The 27,224-nt window shown below is 36.1% G+C and overlaps 2 protein-coding genes across 7 annotated transcripts in view; one reads left to right on the top strand and one right to left on the bottom strand.

Annotated features, from left to right (window-relative positions):
* LOC127934239 (latent-transforming growth factor beta-binding protein 4) overlaps positions 1–13,843 on the top strand; it is a 73,678-nt gene extending 59,835 nt beyond the window's left edge. For 4 of the 6 annotated variants that reach the window (XM_052531476.1, XM_052531479.1, XM_052531477.1 and 1 more), the window contains 15 exons: positions 177–302; positions 383–508; positions 1,476–1,598; positions 2,480–2,611; positions 2,678–2,803; positions 4,159–4,302; positions 5,160–5,384; positions 7,906–7,977; positions 8,057–8,185; positions 8,275–8,418; positions 9,950–10,102; positions 10,909–11,185; positions 11,257–11,498; positions 12,666–12,815; positions 12,906–13,843. In XM_052531476.1, the coding sequence (XP_052387436.1) occupies positions 177–302; positions 383–508; positions 1,476–1,598; positions 2,480–2,611; positions 2,678–2,803; positions 4,159–4,302; positions 5,160–5,384; positions 7,906–7,977; positions 8,057–8,185; positions 8,275–8,418; positions 9,950–10,102; positions 10,909–11,185; positions 11,257–11,498; positions 12,666–12,815; positions 12,906–13,042 (2,306 nt within the window). In that variant the 3' untranslated portion in view covers positions 13,043–13,843. The remainder of the gene's footprint in view (positions 1–176; positions 303–382; positions 509–1,475; positions 1,599–2,479; positions 2,612–2,677; positions 2,804–4,158; positions 4,303–5,159; positions 5,385–7,905; positions 7,978–8,056; positions 8,186–8,274; positions 8,419–9,949; positions 10,103–10,908; positions 11,186–11,256; positions 11,499–12,665; positions 12,816–12,905) is intronic. The other 2 variants (XM_052531478.1, XM_052531480.1) reach the window with 2 other exon arrangements.
* A 3,573-nt stretch (positions 13,844–17,416) lies between these two features.
* LOC127934547 (SH3KBP1-binding protein 1) lies at positions 17,417–26,822 on the bottom strand. Its single transcript, XM_052532004.1, has 18 exons — positions 26,630–26,822; positions 26,274–26,327; positions 25,587–25,632; positions 25,416–25,489; positions 25,277–25,335; positions 25,110–25,190; positions 24,852–25,019; positions 23,646–23,736; positions 23,381–23,571; positions 23,183–23,298; positions 22,366–22,453; positions 22,034–22,150; positions 21,794–21,964; positions 20,850–21,005; positions 20,674–20,770; positions 20,406–20,590; positions 20,203–20,329; positions 17,417–19,492 (listed from the first exon to the last, which is right to left on the bottom strand). Exons 1-18 carry the CDS (start codon positions 26,674–26,676, stop codon positions 18,943–18,945), a joined length of 2,418 nt encoding a protein of 805 aa, XP_052387964.1. The 5' UTR covers positions 26,677–26,822; the 3' UTR covers positions 17,417–18,942.
* Between the last annotated feature and the right edge of the window lie 402 nt (positions 26,823–27,224).

Raw genomic sequence — 27,224 nt, 5'->3', positions numbered from 1 at the left:
GAGGGCATAAAATGCTCATTAAAACTAAATCGTGATGTTTTTGGTGCATTAAGCTTGACTGACACTGAAGATAAAGTGATGTGATATGCATGCAGACCAAACCCAGTTCATGTTGTCAGCTACGTATCACATGAATGCATGTCACTGCTATCCCTAGCTGGTTGTTTTCCCTTCAGACATCGATGAATGTGCGAATCCTCACATGTGTGGGCCGCAGAGTGTGTGTGTGAACACGGACGGCTCGTTCCACTGCGACTGCTCGCCGGGATACAGAGCATCCGGACCGCGACGCCTGTGCCGAGGTCAGAGAAATATTAGATTCACGCTTTAGACTCTCTCGCCTTGTGTGAGTTTGTTTTTAACACATCTCTGTCTGGCTCAGACATTAACGAGTGTCTGGAAGGAGATTTCTGCTTTCCGAGCGGAGAGTGTGTGAACACGGACGGATCGTTTAAGTGTGTTTGTGTGCAAGGCTACAAGAGCACCGTTAACGGGACGTCCTGTCACGGTATGACACCAGACGTGATGCACAGCTAACATCAAGCTGCCGTTTCTCACTAAATGTGTCAGGAATGTTTTTCTCAGCGACATTGGATTTAGATTTGGACCTTGTCATTAGAGAGTAGTTTAAATCTTTCCAATGTGAAATGTTCCTTAATTATTGGATTAAATGAATCGTTTAGTCATTGAAATTTATGTTGTAAGTGCATACATTGTCATTAAAAGTATATATATATATATATATATATATATATATATATATATATATATATATATATATATATATATATATATATATATATATATATATATATATATATATTATTTTATTATTATTTTTTTACTATTTATTTTGATACATTTCATGATTTATCTTTTTAAATATATGTATTTATTTTCATGGCATTTAATTTTTTTTTTTTTTTGACACATTTTGTATTAATTATTTATTTACTGACATTGATTTAGTCATTTATTTATTTACATTTTATCGACATTTTTAACCTATTTTATTTATTAAAATTGTATTATTTATTTTAAATTTATGTATTTATTTCATGACATTTATATGCATTTACTTCATTTATTTTTTTCTGTTAGAAACTTTTAATCAAAAATGTTTCTATTATGACAAGTAGAATCCTCCATAGGCATTATTACGCTGATATCTTAAAGGCACAGTTCAACAAAAATCTGCTTGTTTCATTCAGAGGGTCAGAGAGAGGGTGCAAAATGCTCATGAAAGCTAAATTGTGGAAATATGTGGGAAATAAAAGAGCATAGAGCAACTTTCAGTAAACTGACTTGATGTTATCCAGTCTTCCTGTTCCTGTGAATACTGCTCAATCTGAATCATCCAGAACAGAGCACCAATGTTGTGAGACTGAGCATTACTGATGGTTTCTGCGTGCGATGATCTTGTGTGTGTGTGTGTGTGTGTGTTTGTGTGTGTGTGTGTGTGTGTGTGTTTCCAGATGTGGATGAGTGTGTTCAGGAGGGAGTTTGTCAGGACGGCCACTGCATCAACACTGAGGGATCGTTCCTGTGCCACTGCCAAACCGGCTTCACCACCAACCCAGAGAGAACAGTCTGCCTGGGTAACACACACACACACACACACACACCAAATGTTACTTGTATAAATTTTTTATTGATTTTTTTTTTTTTTTTTCTGAGGAAACATTCAACCAGTATGTTACAATTTCATACTGAAAAAACAAATAAAAAGTATAAAAACCTACTCTAAAAGCAGATTTCTTTTCATATAGTTCCAATCCTATTTCCGTAATTGAACTGACAATAAATGACATCCAGTAAAGCTACTCTCAGATTATGTAAAGCAACTTAAAAATTCCAGAAATTCAAGTAAAGTGAATTGTATATCTGGTTATCACTATATATATATATATATAAAATGTGGCTAGATTAATTGAGGGACAAATTAGTACAACACTGTTCTGATTTAAATATTAAATTACTAACATGTGGATGTTTAAGTGGTATATTTTATCACCTGAATGTATTTTTAATTTAGTCTTATGTAAAGTAAAAAAAAAGATATAATAATACAACATTTTATGGATTATGATGCTGACCTTTTGTTTGTCATGTAAATAGCCCCGATCCTAACATGGCATAAATATATATATATATATATATTAAATACAAAACAAGCAAAATGTGGCCATAAAATACATTTAAGGCAAATTGAACTTTTTTAGCACTCTCTAAAAATTAATGTATGAAATTAGAATTATTGTTTTCACCTTTTTATTCTTTTTTTTTTTTTTTATTTGTCTTATGTTTTATTTGTGCTGAAAATGTGACCTCAATAGCAGAGGCTCCCTTCCAGCGAGCAAATCATAGCTGTGTCACACTCGTTGCGTCATGCATGTATGAGTGTGTGTGTGTGTGTGTGCGTGTGTGTGTGTGTGTGAGTGTGTGTGTTGGACAGATCTCAGCTCAGTTTGCTCTACAGATGTGAACGAGTGTCTGGACTCAGAGCGTGTGGTGTGTGGATCCCAGCGCTGTGAGAACACCATTGGCTCGTTCCGCTGCCTGGCTTCCTGCGAGCCCGGATACCACATCACCGCCTCCGGAGAGTGTGTGGGTGAGTCAATCACACACACACACACACACACACATGTGCAGAATGACAGCCCGCTCTCTCTCGCAGACATTAACGAGTGTGCTAACGAGACAGTGTGTGGACATCACGCCTTCTGCCAGAATCTGATCGGCACGTATCAGTGTGTGTGTGACCGGGGCTACGAGTCCATCGGCGACGGACAGATGTGTGTGGGTGAGTCCATGACCAAGTGACCTTCAGCATGCTTTAAAAGAGGAGTCACTACAGAAATTACTTACACTGAAACAGAAAATACTGAAGTGTGAATTTCATGTAATATTTACAGACACTTAATTGCATGGTATTTACAATTAAATGAAAATGTATTACAGTTCAAAATTGTATTAAATTCATATAAAAGTGTTTTTTATCCACTTAAGTTGGATTTTTATATGTAGGTTGATTTCATTTTGTAGGTACACATTTTTAATGCAGTTGCAGTTTAGTACATTTAAAATAAATCAACTTAAAATCATAATCAAGCACTTTACATGTGCTTTAGTATGTTATTCAACACATCAAAATAAGTTTACTTAAAAGCACAAGAAAAAAAAGTTAAACTTTAAGAATTTAAAATGCACTTTAAAGTAAAACTTTTTAATTTGACATTGTTACAAAGTGCACTTTTTAAAAAGCCACTTAAGTGGCCATATATGTATTTTTCTGTTCTTTTGCATGTCATTTGTGGGTTTAAAGTATAATAAACATGGCTTTCCTTGTACAGCTATGATCAGCTGTTTCTCCATCTTGGCTTAGCTTTCAAATTTGTTACGGGAAAGAAAGAAGCTGATTCGTTGATTCTTGTCACATGACCAGCGGTGCACCTGCTGCTTTCTGAAAAGTTTAGATGTTTCTAATTTAATTTTCCACCTGTTAGATTGTGTTTTATTAACGTCTACACCTACGCCAGTCTTAAACCTACCCTCAACCTACTCTCAACTAGTCCTGGTCTTGGACTTGACTACAGCTCTACTAATAACAAATCATTCTTCCAGTAGCTGATTCAGAAGCGCCAGATTGTCGTAGCAAAGTCAGAATTACCTCCTCTCTTAGGTTCATGAAACGCTCGTCCATAAAATGTGTTGCTGTTCTGTTGTAAGTAATCTAAGTTTCCAAAATGCATATACTTTCAAAGAACACCTCTTTGGTTTTGAGTCTTTATTCTTTGTAACTTCAGGGATCTTATCTATGCACAATCAGCTTGTTACACTCCAAAGAGAAATTAACAACTGAAATCAGATCATATGACCCCTTTAAACAATTTAAAATTTATATTTAATATTTTTAGGAGTGTATTAAGGTGTTGTAAAGATACATAGTCATGAATGTGTTTCTCTGTAAGTTCCCTGAATTGCCCTTTTTATTCCAATAATATTATATTATCTACAAGTACAGTATTATTTTAAGAAAATATACTTTTAAGATTTGAAGTGCACTGCAAGCGCACATTCAGTACAATTAAGCACACTTCTTTTTCACAAGAGAAAGTTAAGTTTACTCTTAGTAAGTGTGTGTCTCTCTCTGCGCAGACGTAAACGAGTGTGAGACGATGCAGGGTGTGTGTGGCTCTGCGCGCTGCTGGAACGTCGAGGGCTCCTTCACGTGTGAGTGTGAGAACGAACAGGAGGAATTTGACCCATTTGCAGACCAGTGTGTGAACAGAGAGAGCACAGGTAACACACACACACACACACACACACACTAAGAGACCTCCAGAGGGAGCATAATAACTCTGTTTCAGAGCTGCCCTCTACTGGTAATAATGATGAGGAAAATAATAACAGTATTAATAAGTTGACTTTATATTGCTGAGATAAATGAGTTTTATATAACATAAACATGTGCATACCAAACAATATAACGGCAAACACAATGCCTTTGTTCCAAAAACAAGCCTACATACTGTAGGTAGCAGCCTTCTAAGTGACTGATGTAACACACTACACAGGCAGCAATTCTGTGTCATACAAGCAATCCTCATCCAAATACTGGATAAATAATCTACTTTTATTTAAACTGAACTATGTTTAGCAATACTTTTTTTTTTTTTTTCTTGAAAGAATATTATCCCTTGGAAAAAAATATAAGTACACTTAAAAAGAGTATTTGTTATGGATATAATTTCTGAATGTAATTTAAAAGAATGTACTTAAGTGTGAACTGAGTGTGAATACTTGCATGTCGATTAGATATAAATATCAATATATTATAGTTCACATTTATATTAAATGCAAGTAGTTGAACGTAAGAGCACTTACTGACACACTTAAGTAGGACTTAATTCATAATTATGTTACTTTTAAAAGTGTGCATCTTTAAAGCATGACAAAATATTATTCGAACATAATGATTTGACATACTTTACAGTGTTTTTGATCCATGAAAGTGTCTCTCTTTAAGTCACTTAAGTTGCCTTTTATTTAAGTAATATTATATTATCTGCAATGCATTTTTTTATGCTAATAACCAACTATTTCATAGTGAGATTGGTCTTTAAAATGAAGTGTTACTGTGTGTGGATTGGCTGCAGGTCGGACGGGGCCGTCTGGTGGAGCCTCCTCTTCCTCGTCTGGATCGTCCGGCTCTCTGCCGCAGACTCGGCCTGGAGAAACCAGAGAGTGTTACTTCGGCGTATCGGAGTCGTACTCCTGCAAGATACTGGCCCCGAACACCACGCTGCAGGAGTGCTGCTGTACAGCGGGACAGGGCTGGGGCCTCATGTGCCAATATGAGGTCTGTCCCGAGACGGGAACAGGTGAACAGACACACACTAACACTGAAGACATGCTTCATCAAATGAATCTGGCCTTAGGAAAGTACTTTTAAGTTCTTATTATGCAAATAATATACTTTAAAGTTATGTTAAATGTGAATGATTCAGTGTTATTTTAGTGTCATTGAAATACTATTATGGTTTTTATTAATAATTTGTTTTATTAAGTAATTTTTTTTTTTTTGCAGTTGAATTTATTTAGTTAATTTTTTATATATATATATATATAGTTTTTTTGTATTGTCTATTTAGTTTCTAATCATTTTAATTTAGTTTTAGTTTTAGTTTTTTTTTTTTTTATTAGTTCATGTTAAACTAAATTAAAATGATAAATGCTGCCTTGGCAACTAGACGAAATACACACGCACACACACACACACAAACATATATATATATATACAGTATTGTTCAAAATAATAGCAGTACAATGTGACTAACCAGAATAATCAAGGTTTTTAGTATATTTTTATTGCTACGTGGCAAACAAGTTACCAGTAGGTTCAGTAGAGTGTCAGAAAACAAACAAGACCCAGCATTCATGATATGCACGCTCTTAAGGCTGTGCAATTGGGCAATTAGTTGAAAGGGGTGTGTTCAAAAAAATAGCAGTGTCCACCTTTGACTGTACAAACTCAAAACTATTTTGTACAAACATTTTTTTTTTCTGGGATTTAGCAATCCTGTGAATCACTAAACTGATATTTAGTTGTATGACCACAGTTTTTTAAAACAGCTTGACATCTGTGTGGCATGGAGTCAACCAACTTGTGGCACCTCTCAGCTGTTATTCCACTCCATGATTCTTTAACAACATTCCACAATTCATTCACATTTCTTGGTTTTGCTTCAGAAACAGCATTTTTGATATCACCCCACAAGTTCTCAATTGGATTAAGGTCTGGAGATTGGGCTGGCCACTCCATAACATTAATTTTGTTGGTTTGGAACCAAGACTTTGCCCGTTTACTAGTGTGTTTTGGGTCATTGTCTTGTTGAAACAACCATTTCAAGGGCATGTCCTCTTCAGCATAGGGCAACATGACCTCTTCAAGTATTTTAACATATGCAAACTGATCCATGATCCCTGGTATGCGATAAATAGGCCCAACACCATAGTAGGAGAAACATGCCCATATCATGATGCTTGCACCTCCATGCTTCACTGTCTTCACTGTGTACTGGGGCTTGAATTCAGAGTTTGGGGGTCGTCTCACAAACTGCCTGTGGCCCTTGGACCCAAAAAGAACAATTTTACTCTCATCAGTCCACAAAATGTTCCTCCATTTCTCTTTAGGCCAGTTGATGTGTTCTTTGGCAAATTGTAACCTCTTCTGCACATGCCTTTTTTTTAACAGAGGGACTTTGCGGGGGATTCTTGAAAATAGATTAGCTTCACACAGACGTCTTCTAACTGTCACAGTACTTACAGGTAACTCCAGACTGTCTTTGATCATCCTGGAGGTGATCATTGGCTGAGCCTTTGCCATTCTGGTTATTCTTCTATCCATTTTGATGGTTGTCTTCCGTTTTCTTCCACGTCTCTCTGGTTTTGCTCTCCATTTTAAGGCATTGGAGATCATTTTAGCTGAACAGCCTATCATTTTTTGCACCTCTTTATAGGTTTTCCCCTCTCTAATCAGCTTTTAATCAAAGTACGCTGTTCTTCTGAACAATGTCTTGATCGACCCATTTTCCTCAGCTTTCAAATGCATGTTCAACAAGTGTTGGCTTCATCCTTAAATAGGGGCCACCTGATTCACACCTGTTTCTTCACAAAATTGATGACCTCAGTGATTGAATGCCACACTGCTATTTTTTTGAACACACCCCTTTCAACTAATTCAACTAATTGCCCAATTGCACAGCCTTAAGAGCGTGCATATCATGAATGCTGGGTTCTGAGAATCTACTGAACCTACTGGTAACTTGTTTGCCACGTAGCAATAAAAAAATATACGAAAAACCTTGATTATTCTGGTTAGTCACATTGTACTGCTATTATTTTGAACAATACTGTATATAAATTTCAGTTTCAGATTTATTTTCGGTTAACTATAATACTATAATAATAAAATTTGGACATGTAACCTAGACACGTTATTTAATGACACTTTTATAGTTTACATTTATATTAAATACAATTAGTTGAACTTAAGTGTGTGTTTTTGACCCACTTAGGAAGGAAATCATAATTAATGATATTTTCTTCCAAATTTAAATTTGAATATATTTTAATGTAACTTCTATGTTAATCTAATTTAATGGATCTACACATTATCTAAGTTGCAGTTTATTACATTTAAAATGCATTAACTTTAAGTACTTAACATGCTTTAGTATGTTAGTAAGTGTCTCTAAGTGTACTTCAGTTTCATTAATATCATGTTGTCTGTAAGTACAGTTTAAACAAAACAGTACATTACAAGAGCACATTTAAGTGCACTTATTTTCCACCAGCATGAGTTTCTTGCTTCTCCCTCCTCATCAATATCTCTCCGTTCAGCGGAATTCCAGTCGTTGTGTCCGAGCGGGAGAGGGTACATCACGACTGAAACGGGAGCGTTCCGCTACAAGGGTAAACTCCCACACGCACAGACTCAGGTAGACTCTAGCCGTCACTGTTTCTAATCTGAGTGTGTTTGTTCTCCGGACAGATGTGGATGAGTGTAAGCTGTTTGATCCGGAGGTGTGTAAAGGTGGCGTGTGTGTCAACAACATTCCCGGCTACGCCTGTTACTGTCCCAGCGGATTCTACTACGACACAGATCTGCTGGAGTGCATCGGTCAGCCTTTAAAACACTAGAGCCGGCTGGATAGAAGTCAGCTCAGCAGACAGTGATGTGTGTGTGTGTGTGTTTCTGTCTCCCTGTAGATAATAATGAATGTGAGAGGGAAGAGACCTGCACTGGCGGTCAGTGTGTGAATACACTGGGAACGTTTTACTGTACGTGTGAGCCTCCTCTAGTGCTGGACAACACACAGCGCAACTGTGTCAATGCCAGCCACTTCGCCGAGGGTGAGACACTCACACTACAACATCAACTCTTCTGACACTGCTTTAATATTTAGTTATAATATATATATATATATATATATGTGACCCTGGAGCACAAAACCAGTCTTAAGTGTACATTTTTTTTAAACTGAGAACTATATATCATCTGAAAGCGGAATAAATAATATTTCCATTGATGTATGGTTTGTTAGGATCGGACAATATTTGGACAATATAATTATTTGAAAATCTGGAATTTGAGGGAGCAAAAAAATCTAAATATTGAGAAAATCATCTTTGCAGTTGCCCAAATGAAGTTCTTAGCAATACAAATTAATAATCAAAAATTACGTTTTGATATGTTAGGAAATTTAGGAAAATATCTTCATGGAACATGATCTTTATTTAATATCCTAATGATTTTTGGCATTGAAGTAAAATCAGTAATTTTGAACCATACAATGTATTTTGAGACGTGTGTGTGTGTGTGTGTTTGTGTGTGTGTTAAGAATTTCATTTTGAAGAGTTTCTTTTATATTTACAAACATTTTCCCTATAATAATGCTTTTATAATTGTTTTACTACTATAAAATTTTTTTTATATTTTTTTATAAATTATATGTCAATTCTTTCATTTTAAATTGATTAATATTTTTATTTACATAAATTTCTGTCCCTATGATGATTACATATTTTATTTTACTTCTTTACATATATTTATATAAATTATATGTTAAGCGTTTTATTTTAAAGTTTATATATATATATATATATATATATATATATATATATATATATATATATAATATGTGTGTGTGTGTTCCTATGATAAATGAATTATACTTTTTTTTACTACTATACATTTTTATAAAATATTTATAAAATATTATGAGTTAAAAGTTTCGGTTTAAAGATATTTAAATTCATTTTTACAAATATTTTTGTCCCTATGACAATTTAATATTATATTTTACTCCCATACATTTTAGTGTATATTATTATATGAATTATATGTTGAGTTTAATTTTAAAGGCATAGTTCAGCCAAAAATGAACTCATGTAATTCCAAACACATAAGAATTAATATTTTTCTTTAAACACAAATAAAAGATTTCTTTCCCACCACTGAAAGTACAATTCACCAAAACTTTCACAGTAAGATAAAAAAGACCCTGTAAAAGTAATCAATATGAATCAAAGAGTTTAATATAATGAATAGATTTAATTTAGGCTTTTATTCACACGTTCATCAACACACATAGAGCTCATCAAATATGGTGATACGTGTGTGACATGCAATAATAAACCTCTTGTGATGGTTTATCTTAACATATCTCAGTGTTTTAAAGATAAATGTAACTCTTATGGGTTTGCATTGACATGAAGGTGAGGAAATGATGACAGATTTTTTTTTTTTTTTTTTTTTTTTTTTTTTGGTGATCTGTCCCTTTAAGAATGGAAAACCAAAAAGTTGCCAGATGTGTACACTGACAAGTTTTGGACCTTTTTAAATTGTATTTATTGATTGTCTGTCTGTTGTTTTTTTTCTCAGATGAGAACTTAAACTTGTGTTGGCGTCACGTGACAGCGAGTCTAGTGTGTCAGAGTCCTTTGTTAGGAGCTCAGCTGACCTTCACTGAGTGCTGCTGTCTGTATGGTGAGGGCTGGGGTCTAGAGTGTGCCCTCTGCCCCCACAGAGACGAAGGTACACACACACACACACACACACACACAAAGACTGCATGCCACTCTGAACTAGATTGGTAATGCACCCCAAGTCAAATATTTATGCACTATTCAATGTTGTTTTGTAATATAAATAGTGCGAGTATAGTGTGCTCACACTGAAAGTTCCAAAAGGAAAAAAGTACACTTGAAATCCCCTAAATGGTGCACTTAACCAAAAACTGTGAAAGCAGTGTTTTAATGTACTGAATGTGCACTTGTAGTGTACTTCAAATCTCAAAAGTATGCTATTAAAACTGTACTTGCCGATACTATATTATTGAAATAAAAGACCACTTAAGTGTCTTAAACTGATGACTGTTTCTTAACACACTTAAGTAGCCTTTTAAAAAGTGTGCTTTGTGATAATGTCAAATTAAAAGTTGTACTTTTAAATATATGATGTTTTAATATTATTTTGTGGAGAAGTCCTGCTTAAGTGGGTCAAACAAAACAAAACATTATGGATTTAAACTATACTATAATCATTTTATTGTTTATTTAAATGTCCGAAACATTTAGTTCACACGGAAGTATATTTTATTAATATGTATTAATTCCATTCCAAATTATTTTTAATTCATATTTAACTTAAATATAATAAATCAAAAATCACGTAGTGTATTCCACCCTTTAGTTTCTGTGAATTTTAATTCAGTTCATTTTATTTCCCCATAATTCTTATTCTCACAGTTTTTTTACTTTCTGAATTTCACCCGACCGTCAGACACTCGTTCGGCTTCACTCTTTAACTCATATTAATTTGTCTGCCTGACTCCTGATTAGAGGTCTATGAGGCTCTGTGTAATGAGTTTGGTCCTCCTCACTCTCCTCATTACTACGAGCGCTTCGGCCCGGGGGTCCTGCCTGGAAGAGGAGGCTACAGTCCACCATACAGCCCCCCAGAGTACCCCGAACCCCAGCCGGGACGCCCCGTCTACATGCCACCTCATTACGATGACTACAGTCCTGTGAGAGCGGGTGGACGGAGGTCAGGGCTCAGAGGCAGAACGTCCAGCTCATTCGGGCTCCCAGACGCCCCCTACAGGCAGCCGGCAACAGGGTGAGTTGCTCATTGGAACCATACACTACTAATAACCAGCTTGTGTGTGACTGTGCTCCGCTCATTTCCAGTGGAAGTCAATTCTATGAGGAGGACGATTATGAAACTGCACCTGGCCCTCCTTTCGGCATCCCAGATCCTCAGGCACGACCCCTGCCACCCCGTCCCCGTCCAGACGGGCTTCGGCTCAGCTTGGCCCCGCTTCCAGAAAACTCACCGTACAGCGAAGCCGAGGAGGAGGAGTCATGGAGAGCCCCGCCCCCATTCCCAATGTTTCCCGAGAGACGGGAGGGACCGCGACGAGTGTATGAGCGTGAGTCCAAAATATGAAGACGAGAGATTAGAATAATAAAAAAAACAATGTTTACTGCTCTGGTTGCTGATTTTAGATTATAACTCACAGAAGTTGTCTTTACTCCAAAATTAATTGATTACTTGTTTATGAAACAAACATGCACTGAACAAAACTTTCTGCATCTCTGATTGGCCAATCCGAACAGAAACATGTGTGATTGGTTAAATGGTCAATGCTGCAAAAAAACACATAAAAAAAGAAATCTGATGCAACGCAAGTAGATCAAAATTTTGTGCTGCAATCAACAATTTTCAAAGTTCACTTGAATTTTAACAGCTGTAACAGATTCAGTATAATTGTGTAATAACAGTAATAATAATAATTTAATAACAGTTTGTTATTGGCTCAGTGGTAGAGCATTTGTTAGCAGCGCAAGGTTGTGGGTTCGATTCCCAGGGAACAAATGTTAGGTGTATATAAATGTATAGCCTGAATGCACTGTAAGTCACTTTGGATAAAAGCATCTGCTAAATGCATAAATGTAATTTACCTTAATTTTCAGGGGTCTTTTTGACTATTTTGGACAAGTTTTTTTTGCCCCAAAACCCTGTTATTTACCAAGTTTTTGAAAGCTTAATATAATTTCATGTTTTTTGTGTGTTACATTTTTTTATTATTATTTAATAATTTTTTTATCATATTTAATTCATTTAAATGTATATTAAATGTAATTAGTTGAACCTAAGAGTGCTTCTCTGACCCACTTAAGCACATCATTTTATACAATTATACTTAAGTATGTTAGTCAGCAAATCAAAATAATTGTACTTATTTAAACCATGACAAAAAATGTGTTTAAATGCAAAACTTTTTACATTTGAGATTACAAAGAGCCCTCTTTAAAAGTGTTTAAAAAACAGTAATGAAAGTGTTCTCTCTTTCTTTAAAATGTATTTTATTTCATTCTCATTTAAGACTTTTAAAATGCAAATTTTCAGTGTAATATTCTGTTATTAAACTTTCAGCATTTGAAGTACACAACAACTGCACATTTAAAAAATGTGTGTGTACTTCTTTAAGGGAAACTATCCTTAAAAAGCTAAAACCATCTTAAAATGTATTTTGGTGAAAGACTTGCATGTAGTGTACAGAAACAGAAGCAGCTGTGATTCCTGTGTGTTTTAGGGAGATATGAATCCTACGGGAGTCTGAGTTCAGCGGAGTGTGGCATCGTGGACGGCTGTGAGAACGGCCGCTGTATCCGTGTGGAGGAAGGTTACACGTGTGACTGTTACGACGGCTATCAGCTGGACATCACACGCATGACGTGCACAGGTAACCTTTGCTCTGTTCCTCTCTGTTCCTCTGTTCTCAGTCCGTCACACCACTAGTGGAGGAGACTAAAGATGTGTTTGACTCCTGTAGATGTGGACGAGTGTGATGATGAAGACACACTCGACTGTGTGAACGCTCGCTGTGTGAACACGGAGGGCTCGTACAGGTGTGTGTGTCTCAGGGGCTTCATCATATCCCGAACACACAACCACTGCATCCCGGCTTGATCGAGGACTGCGTTTAGAGACTTAGCATTTATTTTTATTTTATTTTTCGCCACGTTGCTGTAAATGGTTTGACTTTTCTTTTTTTTTTACAATACTTGTGTGTATGTATCCAAAAGTCTAATAGTGAAGCTCTACACACGACACACACACTGTTGGGCTTTACTCTAAGCCTTCATGTATAACGCATTATAAATGTGTTTGTAACGTATGTTAGTAATGCATTGCATCTTTCCATAAATTACTAAACAAATGCATTCTAATATTTCCATGCATTATCCTCCTTAAAGATGTGTTCAGTGTATAGTATGATAATGTCTTATAACTGGTTTGTGAAATGCATTATAAGGTGCATTACATTGCATTAAAACTACTTTTATAGTCCATTATATATAATGGCTTTAAGAAAAAAATGATATATTAATGTAGTTTACACAGTCCCGATGAATGTTTATGAATTTTCCCTGAAACTGCATAAACTAGAAGGGCTTTTTACTCAGATTTTATATTTATATATTCATATCAATGAAGGCAATTCCATGTATACTATCTATAAATATATATATTTGTCATATGTTTGATATTTTCACCACATTGCTATTTTATACTGTAAAAAGTATAGTTTTATACTGTCTTCCATCTGTTCCCTGTCACATAACACCAAATGCACTGTACTTGTGGGAGAAATGCAGTCGTGAACTGCTTTTGTACATTTTTAAGATTTGATGCATATTTTTATATGTACGTTTTTGATATCTTTTGTCGTTTGGAAATATATTTGCACACATTCCCACTGATCACCAAGCGTGTGTTTGTTAATAAGCTTCCTAAAAACCACTCTCTTCAGAAGATTTTTCCTCTAAATGTGGCCGATATAACTGAAATCCTGTTGTTGTCATTCTTAGTCCGTCTCTCTGTCTCTCACGTGCTTTGTTTGAGAAGGTTTGTAACCAGCGTATCTCTGTGTGGTCATAATGTGCCTAGTGTTTATATGAATCCAGCTCATAAGTCTTTTATAGGCCACTCCGCCCTCATCACTCCAAGCCGATCGCTCCTAATGTACTTGGGTGGATTGCAGCGAGCAGCAGAATATCAGATTTCTCTTCATTGTGGCTTGTGTTAGCGCCAACAGTGTAGTGGAGGGTTTCAGTTTTCCCTCTAAACTTCCTCTGATCCTCCTTTGTTGAAACTGGAGTGTGTTGAGGTTAAACAGTTAACAATCATCGATTAACACACTTCAGTTACTGCTACAGATCAACTAGAAACTCTTGCAGATTTGTTTTGCTTTTGGGATTGTAACTTTTCCTTTTTTTCCATGTCAAATAAATTTCCACCCAAATTGCTCCTTGATGTAATGCTTAAATAAACACAGTAATGAAAATCGTCCTCTCCAGACACATTTGTAAAATTGAAATTAAAACTCAGTACAAGATATATATGCGCCTGCAACTTATACGTTACAATTGAAATCATTTAGTTTTTTTTTTTTTTTTCTGGAAAAGAAAGTACCAAAAAAAAAAAAAAAAAAAAATTAGTAATCAGAAATGTTTCTTGAGCAGTAAATCATATTATTCTGATTTCTGAAACCGCTGTTTAATATTGCACTTTTTTTTTTCTTTTTTTTTTTTTATAAATGCATCCATGGTGAGCAGAAGATACTTCTTTCAAAAAACCTTTGCATATGTGCACAATGACATTTCGGAATATTTATTTTGTATTCATTAGATTAATATTTATTTATTTATTTGAATTAACATTTATTTTACAAAAAAAAAAAATACATTTGCTAGGTTTAACTAGCATATATATATATATATATATATATATATATATATATATATATATATATATATATATATATATATATATATATATATACTTGTATACACACACACACACGAAAAAAACTGACTCCACATGACTAAAGGATCACTAAAGGATGCCGAATTCAGTCTGAATGTGTTGCTGAGGAGGCCTCTGCTGGATTAAGGGCTGTGGGGAACGAGACAGGTGTTCCTGGCCGCCCTAGACTCTAATCCTCTCACCTGTGCCGGGTCAGAAATGGGTCAGTGCTCCGTAACACCCCACACCCCCGCCCCAAACCTGGTCAACATCATATCACAGACGAGCGGCCCGTGTTTCTAGGAAGAGCTCTAACCCTCCTCATGCTACAGTATAAGAGTGTGCGTTACGTGAATCACAAACCTGTTGTGGAAAAGACTGACAAGCTGTAATGGTTATGATAATGTGCAGCTGGTCTTGTTTAATCCGAGATAATGACCATCTGACTGCACATGATCCTACTTATTTCAGGCCAAATCATAATAAATACTTTAATTATTTACATAATAAATCATTTTCTTACCTGTATTTTGAATTGTGCACTGCATTGGGTTGAGTTTTATCTGTATTTATTTTTGTTAGGATACTGTTCTACATTATTATATATATGTGTGTGTGTGTGTGTGTGTGTGTGTATTATGAACACACTGCTTTGTAGTGCAAAACAGTTTTACAGTGCAATATATATATATATATCATTCCTCCAGCTTCAGTGTCACATGTAACATCAGTCGATCACATGATCATTTAGAAATCATTCTAATATTCTGATTTATTATGAGTGTTGGAAACAGTTCTGCTGTCGAATATATTTGATCAATAAAAGGTTAAAAAGAACTGCATTTATAAAAATAAAAAAATAATTCTAATAATATATTTTCTTTACTAACACTTTTTATCAATTTAACCCATCCTTGCTGAATAAAAGTATTGATTTTATTTAAAAAAAAGAAAGAAAAAAATTACTGACCCCACATTATTGACCAGTAGTGTATATTATTACAAAATATTTATATTTTAAAAACATAGCTTCTTTTTTTCTTTTATTCATCAAAGTATCCTAAAAAAGTATCACATTTTCTGAAAAAATATTAAGCAGCAGAACTGTTTCCAATTTTGATAATGAATCATCATATTAGAATGATTTCTAAAGGATCATGTGATAATGATCCTAAAAAGTCAGCTTTGCATCACAGAAATAAATGATCATTTAAAGTATAATAAATGTAAAAACAATTATTTTAAATTGTAATAATATATCACATTTTTTCTGTATTTTTGATGAAATTAGGTTAGGTTAGGTTACTTTTATTGTACCCGTAGGTAAATTTGTTTTACAGTGCAATGACTATGGCATCCAATACAAAAACACACAACACAGAACACTCCACAACACACAGGGACAAATAAGTAAATACTCATACTGAGTAAAGTGCTCTCAAGAAAGAAAGTGCTCTCAAAACATTACATGTGGTCTTTGTAAAAGGAATTGAAGAAGATATATGACCATACCATACTACAGTGGAGAAGGACAACACAGATTCAATAAAAGCATGATCAAACATTTTCATTATTGTTCGGTCAAGATTAAACACAGATAATTTCCTTAGTCAATACAAACGCTGGTGCCCCTTTTTGCACAGAGCCTCACAATCCTTTTCAAAATTCAGTTTCTCATCAATAATAGTCCCAAGGTATTTGTATGATTGTACATACTCTATTGTTTGGCCTTTAATTAAGGTAGGTTCACTTGGATGAGTACTTTTCCTAAAATCAATGATCATATCCTTGGTGTTTGATATATTAAGCTGTAAGTAAGGTTCCTCGCACCAATTGACAAAGTCCTTAATGATTGGCCATGTGAGGTCTCATTCTCCTTAAGTAAACTCAAAATAACCGAGTCATCCGCATACTTTATGATAATTCTGTTATCATGCATGCTTTGACACATATTTGTATATAAGAGAAATAAAAGTGGAGCCAGCACACATCCTTGAGGAGACCCTGTAGAGGAACTCCTCTGTTCAGATAAAACCCCATTTACTCTGACTCTCTGTGTTCTGTTAGTTAAGTATAATATTTATATACAATTTTACAAAACTAATTATTAATAATGAATAATTAAATATGTTATTTAATATAATTTAATATAAACCATTTAAATTACCTCTTAAATTATTATAATGATTTTTACTGATAATCAGTAATTCAACTAATTAATTGCAATATATATATATATATATATATATATATATATATATATATATATATATATATATATATATATACAATTATACAAAACTAATCATTAATAATTTGATAAATGTAAATATGATAATCAGTTACACAAAATTAATTTATATTATATATAATATTATTATTTAGATTTCAATTCAGTAAATGCTCATCCATAAAGATTTGGGAATTTCTCCAGAGGTTGGCTTTCTGTTTATCACTCTAATGTATTGCTGTTCTTTATATGAAAATGCTTTTTCCTAGATATTGGTCTCTGAATAAGTGCATTTACAAACACGATAACTTCATAAAGTTTTATTCAGTGTACATGAGGAATACAGTAAAATAATAATAATAATAATAATAATAATAATAATAATAAGTAATTATAACTTATCAAAAGGTCCAAGTTAAACAAAACATTTCTTTGCGATCACAACCTCTTTATAATCATCAGCAAAACGGTTTCAGATTCATCCAGGGATGATATTGTTAATGTAACATACAATACACCATAACAATATCTGGCAGAGATACACAATCGTCAAGCTTCGTCATAAACGGTGTAAAACACTAGGTTATATTTTAACAAAAAAAGGAGATGATGTGAATACAGTGAACACTTCAGACTTCAGATTGTAACGTGTGTGTGTGTGTGTGTGTGTGTGTGTGTGTGTGTGTGTGTGTGTGTGTGTTTGGGGAAACGGTGTTGAATGTTTGCTCATTATATATACAGTGTGTTGACTGTAATACACTATTAATATCATTTTCATCTCTCGGGCTGCTTTACTCTGCATTACACATGTTTTTGTTAGTTATTAACATATACAATGTTATTTTCTTTTCTTAGAAGAACTGTCTGTAAACTGCTTATCATAGACATAAACTATCAGCGATATCAGACAGGCTAATAATTTACTACTGTCATCAGGCAATACAGTAACTAATGGTCTTGTCAATTTATAATGCACATTTTCTGTTTCTAAATATTTAATATTAAATTAATTTTAAGTGTAATGTAACATAACCATAGATTTAAATTCAATTGTTGTGCACATTTGCTACTATTATACTGTAATATACACATGAGCCCTTCCTGCTCATGGTCAGTGAGCAGAAATGACATAATCCTGTGTCTGAACAACTTTCACACACTCTTTGTGTTCCTGCAGGAATATTAGGTCGTCTGCCACACTAAACAGCAACAAATCCTGAAGATGATGACGTCGTGTAACTTCAGCAACATCACCATCATCACGAAACACAACTGATCAAATAATGACTGTTTTCATACATGCTGCTTAGACACGCCCCTAATCTGCCATTGGCCGGATATACACAAAGCCCCGCCCACCAATCTCACTCAACTGGTGGAGTCAAAGAAATGAAGACAGTTTTTGACTTTCCAGTGACTTTTAGTCTTTGCATATTAAGTTTGGTAAGGATGTTAACATTTAAATAAAAACTTTAAATTCCACTTTTGCTATATTACGACTAAAGAAATCTGCCTTCACTTTAACGACTAAAAAGTGTCAGCAGAAAAAACTAATGCAGAATGGAAATGTCACCCATGTTTTTTTGTTTTTTTTTCTCCATGGAATGTGACTTTTTTTTCCTCATTCACATGCAAAATACCATATTCTCATCATAACTCTACAATCTATATCATAAGGCACCCTGTGATATTGAGAATACTGCTCTAAAAGTAATATACTTGTTAAATGTTATAATATTTGATCCTGATCCAGGATTTTGAATTGTTCGGTTTTGGTGATTAATATTATATATAAATCAAATTCAATAAATACAATCTGAAAAATGTCCTCTCAGAAGCTGGTTTCATTCATGTGAGGTTTGGGGCTGGTCGATGAGGAAGAGGCGGGGCTTTCTTGCTCAGGAACATTCTGATTGGACGGGCTCTCACTGGTCGGAGAGGTCAGAGGTCGTCTTGGAGACACGGGTGTTTGTGATCTGGCTGGACTGAGCGGTGAAGGAGCAGGACTCAGTGCTGGTCTTCTCATGGATGATGATGAAGGTGATGATGAAGGTGTCAGGGCAGAGAAGGCCGGTTGCATTCTGAGACCGAGCCTCGCTTCGAGCTCACTGCACACCGCTAGACTCCGCCTCCCCGCGTCCAGGCCGGCCGTGTCCGAGCTCTTGGCTCTCTCCTGACAGCGCTCCACGAAGCTGCCTCTGCGGATGGATGCCAGGTCCTTCTCTCGGCTGCTGCCGCTGACCAGAGACGCCTGGCTGAGGCCCAGCTGGGGTTTACTGAGGGGGACCAGCGGGGCCTGACGGGGCAAGCTACCGGTCAGAGACACCGGACCCCGAAAACCCCCGGCAGCTCGAGCGCTTTCACTGAACTGAGACTGAAGACTGTGAGGAAACAGACAGAATCAACACGCAATACTGCCATCTACAGGACGTGGAGCGATATCTTTATTTGATATCATCCACACATCCATTATAGCACGCATCTACTGTAGTAATAATTACACGCAACAAGTTAAAAAATATATTACTCCGTACTTAAAAGTCTAATTACTGCTCTATAACACTAGTTCTCTGGGTCCGTCTGATTCAGGTGGAATTGCTATTTAGGGTTAATAAATAAAATGAAACTAAATATGAGTTGCATTGGGTCAAAGTTGCATTCTTCAGAGAAAAAACCCACAGGCAAGTCGAATTTAATTATTACATGCGGAAAGGTATTTTAGTTTAGGTGTTTTAATAATTGCTCCGTAATTAAACATTACTATAAAATCAGCAGAAATGCTAGTGCTATTCTTTATTTCTTTTGTTAATATGACGTTGTACTTCAATATCCACCCATTAATAGTCCTACTGTATAACATATACTTTATATTGAGCCGTGTAACTGTATTTTTCCATTGACTGCATTTTAGTTTGATGATGAATAGACTGCAATATCAACTCAAATGTTGTGGGTGCGTGATGTTAACCATGTTAGAAAAAAAAAAAACTATTGGAATATAAATTGCAGCATGTTTCAACTATTCCCTCTATCTGTGATTCTTCTTCCCGTGTTTTGTGGGGACTGATCAGCAGGTTGGAGGAGTGTGTACCTGCACATGGAGTTGCGTGAGGAGTGTGTGAGAGACGCGGCGGGACTCATGTCTGGTGTTCGGGTCAGAGCCAGATCACACTGGTCCAGAAGCTCCAGCAGCTCTTCTTCAGTGGGACCACCGAGAGCTGCAACACACACACACACACACAAACTGAGAAACCGATGTCTTCGGCTGTCCTCACGGTCATCCTCCGCTCCTACCTTTGATGTCCACCTTCCCTGCGATCTCCATGGCTGTGGTGAGGTCCCAGGTCTGGATGCTGCCGTTACTGTGTCCACTGAAGAGGTACCGGCGCGGCCTGGAGCCGATGCGGCTGGATCCCTCACACTCGTGCACCACGAACGCTGTGATGGACGTCCCATCGACCGAACGCACCTCACACACCCTTCAGAGGAGACACACAGCAGTGTGAGCTAACATCGGTTATATTAACCAGTCAGGTGCTGGTGTGTCCTGTTTGTGTCTGACCTCTTCCCGTTGGAGGAGAGCCTCACGTAGAGTTTATCCGTGTCGGGGACCACTCTCTGGATGAACACCTGCTGCTCGTCACGCTCTCCATACGGACCTGCGCACACAACATTAGTCAAGAAGCACAAACGTGATGTTATTCTGAGACTTCATTCTGTCGCTGTGGGTCATCTCACCGATCTCAGTGCCAGCAGAGCAGCCTCCGTGGCCGTCGATATCGTCCAGTGAGAGGATCTTGAAGGACGTGAGGGGGGTGGAGCCAGGCTGAGTGGAGATCATGCCTCGGAAGCGTGTCACCGTCCACGTGCGCACGTGATTGTTGTCTGCACACACTGCACGGAGATTTACTCTCAAACTCTTTTCACTTAGAGATGAGAAAGCATTTTGAAAATACATCTAAACAAGAGAAGTTAAAATGGCAAGAACTATTTCTAGGTCCCTATTTAAATGTAATAAAAAAATAATAATAATAATTACATTGAAAATGTTTTAGCAGTTTTAAGAAATTCTGATGTTTCTGTTTTTGTCTTTCTAATTCAATATCAATTATGCAGAAAAAAAAAAAAGATACAATTTTCAGACTATTGATCCGACGATACATTCTGCACATATAACAGCACGAGTGTGTGCGAAGAGGAACAGTCTGAAGCTACGGATGTAAAAGTAAATGTAATAAGAATTGTATTTATTTATTTTAAATGTAAAAAAAAAAAAAAAAAATTATGCATGGAGAAAAATATCTAGATAACCGATTTAATGAAATAAAATTAAATGTAAAATGTTTTTGCAATTTGAAGGTTTGTGTTTTTGTTTATTAGTTCAATATTAATGAATTATACAATAGTTTATTTTTTATTTTTTTATACATTTGCAAATGTATCACAATCAAGTTTCTGTTTTCAATTTAACATGATATTGTTCAGATTTATACAAAAAAAATTAAATATAAATCTGAACCATAAATTAATATTTAATTGAAAACAGAAACTTGCATATAATAAATTTGTAATATTTCTTTATTTTAATATATATATATAATAAATTCCATTACTCTCAGATTTTAATCCTCACTATACAGTGCACTTTACGGAGCGATGCGAGTGAGACGAGAGCTCTTCACCAGAGATGAGGTGTTTCTCAGACAGCATGATCTTGGTGACAGGGCTGCGGTGGACGGAGAAGGTCTGGAAGAGCTGTGGACCGGATCCCACCGTCTCCGGATGCTGCACGATCACACGCACCGTGCCTGAACTAGTGCCATACGCGATCTCGATCCAGTTCCCACTGTCACCTGAACAAACAAAGGGTTAACAGGAGCCACACTACACCATGCTTCAGGTATCAGAGGCTGTGCTTGTACTTGTTTTGGGCGTCAGGTAGACACTCAGAGCAGTAATGGCGTCTTCGGTGGGATCTCGATACAGCTCGGTCACCAGCAGATCGTTATCCTTCATCCTCAGAGGAAACTTCTGGACGTCTGACAGACACAGACATGATGATAAAACATTTCTACAACATCTTACGGTCAATTTAGCTGGAAACTCAACGAAAACAAAAGTGGTTTATAATTGTATAACCCTGTCGCAATGCCTTCAAGTGAATTAAATGCTGAAAACAAATATATTTGCCACTTTATAAAGCAGAATCAAACTTGACAAGCATTAGATCATTCAGGTCTGAGTGATGCTGTACCTATGTAGTAAATAGATCCATTATTACATCCCAAAATAAGGAAGGATCCGGCTGTGTCATAGCTGTTGATGGGAACCACATCCTGGTTCTGCATTTAAAGAGAAGCCAAGAGGTCAGAAGTGAACACTTCTACTTGATGCAATGCAAGGTGAAGACATTAATGTAATGTGACCTGTGCTGGCAAAATGAGTCACAATGAGCAAGTTTTCAAAAGTGAGCTCTTTTCCTTTTCAGAAAGACCTTCAAAATGACGCATGATTTACTGGAACCAGACGATAAATGACACGTGTTTGAAGCAGACGGAGTCAGAAAAGTCAGAAAAATGGAGTTAAAGTAAAAGCAAAATCACCTGCAATGTTGCATCTTTTCCTTTAGTTCTTTTATTAATAATAATCTATACATTCATAGTCACAATATAGCTATTTTTTATTTGCTATTATAAATAAGATCAGATGCAAAAAATATATTTTTTGAATAAATATAAGAAAAAACTAAACAAATAGTGCATTTTTCATTTACATCTAAACAAAAAACATTCAAGAAAAACAAATTCAAATGTAAAATTCCCTCTAGTGTGTTCATTACAAATAAATGACAGTCGGGGTGAGAAACAAGCAGAGAAAAGGTTCTCCTCTCAGAAAAACCTACAAGTTAAAGTAATTAAACCTCTTAAATTATTATCTGGAGCATAGGGATCAGTAAATGAGGGCTTGATGAACACATTTTCTTTTTGAAAACCTCACAAATTGTTCCCTTTATTTATCCTGTAGCTCAAAATGAGCCGGTGTGCATCGGGACTCGGGTCGGCTCTGGTTACCTGCCAGTGTTTGGTGACGGCGTTCCACACTCCCACTTTCCCCGTGTGGCTGGTGGCGATGAGCTGATTTCCCACGAAGAACAGAGCCTCCACCGGCACATTCAGACTGAACACACCTGCGGATCACAGCACACAAGATCCTGGTTTACTAGCATCTGAGAAAGAGCCCGGACTGCGCTCTATAGCATGAGAGCTTACCAATTTCACTGCCGTTTCCATCAGGACAGATCGCCCACAGAATGATTTCTGTTCCTGATGCAACAGCAACCATCTTATCATTGTCCCCCAGGGATCCCCCCATGACTTTGGCATTAAGAGCCACTCGGTCAATCACCCAGTCCAGCCGAGGACTGGTGAACACCTGCTGCCACCCAGTCGACTCTTTAACCCTGAGCACCAGAGAACACAAGTCACGTATACATCCCAATCATTCCTGCGTGTGTCATTCAGAGAGGAGCCCTACCTGTAACACACCACAAACTGAGCATATGCCACAGCAATCCAGTTATGATGACCACACACGATTCTGACCATACCTGGGTCAGAGACCGGCCCTGGACAACACACAACACACACCAGTCAACACACTGCTCTGAGAGAACTGCTCTCGTGGAGCACAACACACTAGAACAGCATCAAATACAACCGAAGAGAATACACTAGACTGGAGATGAGCAGCAGAATAGAACAGAACGAATACTGAGTTAAATAGAAGGGAATAAACTAGAGCAGAATAGAATACAACACATCAGAGTAGAATTGAGTAAAGTACAGCAGAGTAAAATATTAGAATTAATCAGGGTAGAAACATAATAGAACAGATTAAAGCAGAGCTTACATGGGTTAAACTGAATAAAACAAAAATGGAACTGAATGGAGCAGAGCTTAATCGAATCTAATAAAACAGAAGAAATGAGCAAAACTGAGTCAGATAGACAGAAATAGATTACAACAAATCAGAGTAGAAATGATTCAAGTAAAATGTAATAAACTAAAGTAGAAATAATTAGAGTAATAGGACCGAATAACCTAATGTAGAAGTGAGTAAAATAATATAGAATAGCATAAACTTGTAGAACAAACTGAATAAAGTAAACCTGAGTAGAAATTAGTAGAATTGACTTTAATAGAATTGATCTGAGTAGAGTAAAAAAATTGAATCGAACAGAACATATCAGCCTAGAAGAGCAGAACTGAATAGAGTAAAACAGAATTAAACAGTAGAAAAAGAGCAGAATAGAATATTCCACAGTGGAACAGAATGGAATTAGAGTAGAAACGAATAGTAACTGAGTAAAACAGAACAAAAGCTAGCAGAGAAAATGAGTAATTTAATTAAAAAGAATAGAATAAATCAGTAGAAATGAGTAGAACCAACTACAATAGAAAATAATAGAATAGACCAGCGTAGAATAAAATAGAATAAAACCAAAAAAAGAACAGAATAAGTCAGATTGAATAAGAACACATTACAACAGAAACGAACAAAATAGAATAGAATAGAACAAAATAGAATTGGACACTCCACAAAGTAATGTCAGAGTAACTAAATGTTAAATATAACAGAGTAGAATGGAGTCTAATGAATTTAAGAGAAAACAGCAGAGTATATCAGAGTAGAGATTAGAGAAAGGCAGATTGGTGTAGAATGTAGAACTGAAATACAGACCCGTCACTTTCTCCTCCAGAGCAGCTTTGCTCAGTATGCCGGCGTTGCCCAGGTTCGGAGGCATTGTGTTACTCCTCCTCACAGGGGCCCTTTCCACGGGCCCCGCACGGCCCCCCATGAACTGGGGTCCTGCCACACTGTGTCTGTTCCTGCGCTTCACCGGATACACTGTAACACACACACACACACAGGAGCCTCTTTGAACGCTGCGCTCACGTCACATGGTGTACCCGTGCTCTCTGTGCTCAGGGCTTGTACCTGCTGGAGGCAGATAGCCGTTGAACAACACGTTCCCGCAGGAGGAGCGATCCAACTCATCACACAGCTGCAGCTTTCTCACTGCAGACACACAGACCTGATGAGATGAGCAGCGCTGTGTAAAACACCATCAGATCAACACACAGTTTAACACAAGCCCAGCTCACCCAGCGGCGTGATCCCGTAGAACTCGGCCTCGTGCATTAATAAATGCACTTCTATTGACCTGCCACAAAAACAGAGTTACGCCATCTGATATTTACATTTCAGTGTTGAATGGTCTACTTCACGAACATATAGACTCACCTGGGGTGAAGCTCTTTAGTGCGCAGAAAGTTGAGAATAGGAGCAAACAGAGTCGGATCTCTGTCAATGAAGATCTAGAAGGACAAAGATTACATCAAAACACACTCACACAGCAGCAAAGATAGATTCATGTCTTATTATTTTTAGCATGTGTAACTGAATAATGATTACCGCTCCAGTCTCATCTTTAAGAGTTGATATCCGTCCACTTAATAAACTGGAAGTATAAAAAAAACTCTCATTTATTATTTAGAAAAAGCTGTCATATTATTAAATCATTCATTCTGCCCTAATAAGACCCATGGCACAAACAAACAAGCACTCCATATAAGTCTTTTTATCAATTTAGCACATCTTTGCTGAATACAAATATTAACTTCAAAAACAGAAAGAAAAAAGCAATAAAATGGCTGATCCCAAAGTTTTAAATGGCAGTGTATATCATAAAAAAAATTGTATATTTATATATATATATATTAATCAAATAATCTTACAAAACAATAAAATAAAGAAATAAAGAAATTCACGGGTTCCTAAAAAAAACTTTATAAATGACATTGATAATAAATCAGCATATAAGAATGATTTCTGAATGATCATGTGGCGAAATGATGCTGAAAATTCAACTTTGATCACAGAAAAAAATTATATTTTAAAGTATTTTAAAGAAGAAAACATTTATTTTAAATTGGATTAACGTTTCAAAGATTTTCAGTATTTCTTATAAAAAAATATATTAATTATTAAAATTAATAATAAATTAAATTCTTCCTGGTCCCAAACTTCTGCACAGCAGTGCACACAAACTAAGCCAGGGTTTGCTCTAGTTCAGCTTTATCTGATAGAAAACACACAAACCTGGAGAAAAACGAGTCAGGAACCCATGTCAGAGTCTGTCTGGAGGTACTGAACCTGGATTTATTCATTCAAACAGAATAAGAAAGAAAAAAATAATATTTTTTTCAATTATTTTAGGGATCACAGTTATTAGCAATAACAGATAAGAGTTACGAATGCGTTCATAAGCAGATGTTTATCAAGTCTGCTACTACTTACAGTAAGTGGCACAAATAAAAAAGCAATACTTAAAATATTAGTACTTAAATATAGGCTACTTAATACTTAAAGAAGACTACAGTAAAGTGTCGAATGCAGTCAAACTCCTGAATGTTAATGACGTGTGTGACATGTCTGCAGTTACTTTAATACAAAACCTTTTGCCCCCGACGTTAAGATGAATGATGTCACCGATCCTCGCCATGATCTTCACGTTAAAGGCCAAATGTTCATAATTTAGCGGATTTGTAAGAAGGTATTATTAACTTCATAATAAAACGCTGTTTAATTGTACTAGCTGTAGTGAGGAAGCAGCGGAAGAGCGGATGTTGTAACAAAGTATCTCTTGCGGAAGTGGAGACGCGCTGACTTTCAAAATAAAAGTCCTTACACTTACCCTATAAAAGAATCACGCGCTTGTCTTCCTCAGGTTTCGTGAGACACAGCACATGTGTTTAATGCATTTCCTAGAGGGGGAAGTCAGTGCCTAGTTCATAAGTTTAAAAACATCCATGTATATAAAAAAATAACATAAACGTAATCAAAATTAATTTTAATAGCCGACCGAGTGGCTATTTTTGTAATGCAGTATTAGTAATGCGCCCAAGAGATGTGTTTACGTAAAAACATACATATTTCGCACCTTTATTTGAAAAGGAACACCACAATCTAACAGCAAAGCTTTCCACTCAGATATCAGTACTAACAGTTATAGTTCAGCACCATCATCACTTCCTCTGTCTACAAGACTTC

This window comes from Carassius gibelio, chromosome A18 (assembly GCF_023724105.1).
Source record: "Carassius gibelio isolate Cgi1373 ecotype wild population from Czech Republic chromosome A18, carGib1.2-hapl.c, whole genome shotgun sequence".
NCBI classification, from domain to species: Eukaryota; Metazoa; Chordata; class Actinopteri; order Cypriniformes; family Cyprinidae; genus Carassius; species Carassius gibelio.
This window is presented reverse-complemented; position numbering and strand designations above follow the sequence as displayed.

Bases quoted from the DNA above. Each gene is read 5' to 3' on its own strand.
- LOC127934547 (XM_052532004.1), bottom strand. From the start codon at position 26,676: ATGGCGAGGATCGGTGACATCATTCATCTTAACGTCGGGGGCAAAAG. The intron at 23,572-23,645 runs GTAGGGCTCCTC...TCTGGTGCTCAG, and splicing joins CAGTTTGTGGTGTGTTACAG to GGTTAAAGAGTCGACTGGGT. The intron at 19,493-20,202 runs GTACACACTCCT...GTTTCCTCACAG, and splicing joins TCACGCAACTCCATGTGCAG to TCTTCAGTCTCAGTTCAGTG.